The 4593-nt window shown below is 60.1% G+C and overlaps 1 protein-coding gene across 3 annotated transcripts; it reads left to right on the top strand.

Annotated features, from left to right (window-relative positions):
- The first annotated feature begins 61 nt into the window (after window positions 1-61).
- GPR162 (G protein-coupled receptor 162) lies at window positions 62-4110 on the top strand. 3 transcript variants are annotated; one of them, XM_086402164.1, is made up of 4 exons: window positions 62-1108; window positions 2118-2307; window positions 2892-3049; window positions 3356-4110. In XM_086402164.1, the coding sequence occupies exons 1-4, from the start codon at window positions 293-295 to the stop codon at window positions 3905-3907; spliced, it is 1716 nt and encodes a 571-aa protein (XP_086258290.1). In that variant the 5' UTR covers window positions 62-292; the 3' UTR covers window positions 3908-4110. The 3 variants fall into 3 exon arrangements, 2 of the variants coding, with proteins under 2 accessions (XP_086258290.1, XP_086258289.1); XM_086402163.1 differs by having other exon boundaries at window positions 82-1159; XR_015164338.1 differs by having other exon boundaries at window positions 145-1288.
- The last annotated feature ends 483 nt before the right edge of the window (window positions 4111-4593 follow it).

Here is a 4593-nt window from a genome sequence, read left to right as displayed (position 1 = left end):
GGAGCTATCAGCTTGTCTCCCCGTTAACGACAAGGATACTTCTGGAAGGGCCCCACCCAAAATGGAGGCTGAGGACCACCTCTGCTGACCCTCATTCTCCTTCCCCGCCCTCCCGCCGGACCTCAGCTGGGTCAGTCATGCAATGCTGAGCAAGAGGGGTGGCCTAGGGGTGGCCCACCTCACTCTGGGGCAAGGACTGTGGGCGTCATGGGGGTGCGTGTGAGCGGGGCTCCTGGGTGAGACCCAGCCCCCACCCCCAGGAGTTCAAGGGGGGTGGGGGGACTGAGGAAGGATGGCTCGGGGCGGGGCGGGGGCAGAGGAGGCCTCCCTCCGCTCGAACGCGCTGTCCTGGCTGGCCTGCGGGCTGCTGGCGCTGCTGGCCAACGCCTGGATCATCCTTAGCATCTCAGCCAAGCAGCAGAAGCACAAGCCACTAGAGCTGCTGCTCTGCTTCCTGGCGGGCACGCACATCCTCATGGCGGCCGTGCCCCTCACCACCTTCGCTGTGGTGCAGCTGCGGCGCCAGGCCTCCTCCGACTATGACTGGAACGAGAGCATCTGCAAGGTCTTCGTGTCCACCTACTACACGCTGGCCCTGGCCACCTGCTTTACCGTGGCCTCCCTCTCCTACCACCGCATGTGGATGGTGCGTTGGCCCGTCAACTACCGCCTCAGCAACGCCAAGAAGCAGGCACTGCACGCCGTCATGGGCATCTGGATGGTCAGCTTCATCCTCTCCACCCTGCCCTCCATCGGCTGGCACAACAATGGCGAGCGCTACTACGCTCGCGGCTGCCAGTTCATTGTCTCCAAGATCGGCCTGGGCTTTGGCGTCTGCTTCAGCCTCCTGCTGCTTGGGGGCATCGTCATGGGGCTGGTCTGTGTGGCCATCACCTTCTACCAGACGCTGTGGGCCCGGCCCCGGAGGGCTCGGCAGGCCCGGAGAGCGGGGGGTGGGGGTGGGGCCAGGGGGGGTGGGCCAGGGGGCTTGGGTACCCGTCCAGCCTTCGAGGTGCCAGCCATCGTGGTGGAGGATGCCCGGGGGAAGCGGCGGTCCTCGCTGGATGGCTCTGAGTCAGCCAAGACATCTCTGCAGGTCACCAACTTGGTCAGCGCCATCGTCTTTCTCTATGACTCCCTCACAGGGGTACCCATCTTGGTGAGACTGGGGCTCCCTCAAACCCACTCTCTCTCTGATATCCAGACCCCAGCATGATCACCTGACCTCTGACTCCATCAGCCACACAAGCAGCTCCATCATCCATCTTCTCATCTACTCAGCCCCGCTGTGAGCCCCCGTCTCCATTGTCCATCTCATCTCCTAGTTCCCACTATCCCCAGCTCCATAGCGTGTTCTCCAGTGACCAGTACTCAACTCCATCACCTGTGCTCTGTCCATCACCCTGTCCTCTGGCTTCATCATCTATCTTGCAGGGCCACTATTCAGCCCCCCAGAACTATCAACCCAGCTGTTAGGCTCCTTGCTGCACCCCTGAATTCCCTCTGGATGCAATAGGGTCCTGAGCATCCTGGGTGGCAGCCCCACAGAGCTCACCCCACCCAACCCTCAGCTTTCTGCACCCCTGGGTGTATGTGCTCAGTTGCTCAATTGTGTCCTACTCTTTGCGACCCCATGGAGTGCAGCCTGCCAGGCTTCTCTGTCCATGGGATTCTCCAGCCAAGAGTACTGGAGTGGGTTGCCATGCCCTCCTCCAGGGGATCTTCCACACCCAGGGATCGAACTCATGTCTTTTACATCCCCTGCATTGGCAGGCGAGTTCTTTACCACTAGTACCACCTGGGAAGCCCTGTGCATCCCCCTTCTAGTCCTTATTCCTGAATTTCAACTTGTCTTCAAGTTTCCTACACACCTCTGCTCCTCCTCTCTAGACCCCTGGGCTTTCTCTCTGGAACACTCTCCGGATCTTCCCCCCACTCGGTTCATCCATCTTCACTCCAACTTTGCTCTGTGCTCATCCTATGTGATCTGGGCCATCCCTTCCTGACTTCCTACCTCTCCCCTCCCCCAGCTGCACTAGGATGTGGGGTCTGGGGTCGAGGAGGAGCCACTTCGGCTCTGGGCCCTCACCCGGCGCCCTTCCCCTTCCTCCTGCCAGGTGGTGAGTTTCTTTTCCCTGAAGTCGGACTCGGCTCCCCCCTGGATGGTGCTCGCTGTGCTGTGGTGCTCCATGGCACAGACGCTGCTGCTGCCGTCCTTCATCTGGTCCTGCGAGCGCTACCGCGCCGACGTGCGCACGGTGTGGGAGCAGTGCGTGGCTATCATGTCCGAGGAAGACGGCGAAGACGGTCAGAGGAGGGGCTGGGCTTTCGCTTTGCCTCGGAATCGGCTCTCTTTCCTGCCCTTTTCTACCAGCTCACCTCGGGGGTGGGGAGGGGGCTGCTCTGGAGTGCCCCCTGCTGGACAGAACCTGCGGTTTCCTCTGGATGGACTGATTCCCTCTCCCCAAGCATCTCCCCATGCCCACCCACTGATTCCTCCACTCTACTCCCCCTGGAAGCCCACACTACCCAGCTCTGCCTCCACCAGGCAGAGAGACTGAGAAACAGTCTAGAGTCCTAACACAGCCATAAAGGAAGGCTGTGGAACCAAGAGGAAGCTAAGCCTCCCTCCGGAGACTTCCCAACTTCAGGGAGAGCGCCTGGGGGTGGGTGGGTAACTATTTCAAGTAAGCATGTCTGTGTGTATGAATCACTAGAGATTCAGCACTGAACGCAACAGACACTAGCCACTCTTGCTTCTTCTTGGAGCTCACAGACTAATGGAAACAGGAGGATTCTCTGGGGAGCTTCTCAGGGAGTGGGAGCTCTTAAAGGGGGTGGGGAGGTGGGCATTCCCTGCCTCGAACCACTCTGCCCTTTTTCTCTTCCAGATGGGGGCTGTGATGACTATGCAGATGGCCGAGTGTGCAAAGTTCGCTTTGATGCCAACGGGGCCACAGGGCCAGGGGGCAGGGACCCCACCCAAGTAAAGTTGCTACCTGGACGGCACATGCTCTTTCCCCCTCTCGAGAGGGTCCACTACTTACAGGTACGGGACCCAGCAGTACATGTCCCGTTCTGGGCATCCCCTCACTACTTTTCTCCAGTCTGTTATCCCTCACACCCCTCCCTCATCCCCTAGCCCTGGCCTGCAATGCATGGACGAGGAGGTGGGAGGAGGTGGAAGGAAGGCCTGGTTAGGGTGGTTCCCCATCAGTCAGACCACTCTGAACCAGGTTGCCCCTCAGAGGATGTTTTGCAAAAGTTTAGGGAGTAGAGCCACCTTGCAGGGTCCCCACTTTGGTCCCCTCTTTGTCCCCGCAGTGCTTCAGGGTCTATTTGCTCCTCTCCCCAGGTACCTCTGTCCCGCCGTCTCTCCCACGATGAGACCAACATCTTCTCTACTCCTCGGGCACCAGGCTCCTTCCTGCACAAGTGGTCCTCCTCTGATGACATCCGGGTCCTCCCAGCCCAGAGCCGGGCCCTCGGGGGCCCCCCTGAACACCTGGGACCAAGGCAGAGGTTGGAGGACGAGGAGGATGAGGAGGAGGCTGGAGGCGGGGGGCTGGCCACCCTCCGCCAGTTCCTGGAGGGTGGGGTTCTAGGCTCAGGTGGGGGACCCCCACGGGGTCCAGGCTTCTTCCGAGAGGAGATCACCACCTTCATCGATGAGACACCTCTGCCTTCTCCAGCCGCCTCGCCGGGGCCCTCTCCTCGCCGGCCCAGGCCTCTGGGGGTCTCACCCCGCCGACTCTCCCTGGGGTCCCCTGATAGCCGAGCCATTGGATTTCCTTTGGGGCTCAGTGCCGGGCGACGCTGCTCCCTGACAGGAGGCGAAGGGAGCACAAAAGCTTGGGGAGGATCCTGGGGCCCAGGGAACCCCATCTTTCCCCAGCTGACCCTGTGAGCCCAAGTGGGCCTGCTGGACTCAGAGAAGGGGGCCTGGGTGGGGAACACCTCTTTCCATTCCTGAGCCTTCAGACTCTGGGGAGATGGGCGGGAACCGGGGCCCAGGAACGCCGGCTGGCTCCCATCCCAGTCACCAGATACCTGCCTCACCTGCCATCCTCCCTAGCAAAATGTATTAAAGTCGAAGTGTTACCATGGAAACCTGTGTGTCCAGTGTGCTGTGGTGGCAGAGGGGATGGTCAGAGGCTTCGGTGGGTGTCCCTGTCATAAAGGACAAAATAGAGCAGGGGTAGTGGACGGAGGCCCAGAAATACACCCGGAGAGAGACAAGTATGCAGACAGTCACAGAGATGGGCTTCTGGGAGCATCTTGGGCTGGGGTGGAGGGGCACGGGGATACACTTGAGTTTGCTGGTGTGAGGTGTGAAGGATCTTTGTTGAGATCTGTGAAGGTGGTTTTAGAGGTTGTCTCTCTCTTCCACGGGCTTTCCTTGTGGCTCAGAACATAAAGAATCTGCCTGCAATGCAGAAGACAGAGTTTGATCCCTGGGTCGGGAAGATACCCTGGAGAAGGAAATGGCAACCCACTCCAGTATTCTGGCCTGGAGAATCCCATGGACAGAGGAGCCTGGCGGGCCACATTGCATGCCTCAGCTCTCCTCCTTTTCCCAAATGTGTATGCGCC

The sequence above is a fragment of the Bos grunniens genome, chromosome 5, assembly GCF_055505025.1.
Source record: "Bos grunniens cultivar Pamir isolate PY7600 chromosome 5, Bosgru_T2T1.0, whole genome shotgun sequence".
Lineage (NCBI taxonomy): Eukaryota > Metazoa > Chordata > Mammalia > Artiodactyla > Bovidae > Bos > Bos grunniens.
This window is presented reverse-complemented; position numbering and strand designations above follow the sequence as displayed.

Coding starts and splice junctions, on each gene's coding strand:
- GPR162 (XM_086402163.1), top strand. CDS start 293: ATGGCTCGGGGCGGGGCGGGGGCAGAGGAGGCCTCCCTCCGCTCGAAC. Junction 1,160..2,117: donor TCACAGGGGTACCCATCTTG/GTGAGACTGGGG, acceptor TCCTCCTGCCAG/GTGGTGAGTTTCTTTTCCCT. Junction 3,050..3,355: donor AGAGGGTCCACTACTTACAG/GTACGGGACCCA, acceptor TCCTCTCCCCAG/GTACCTCTGTCCCGCCGTCT.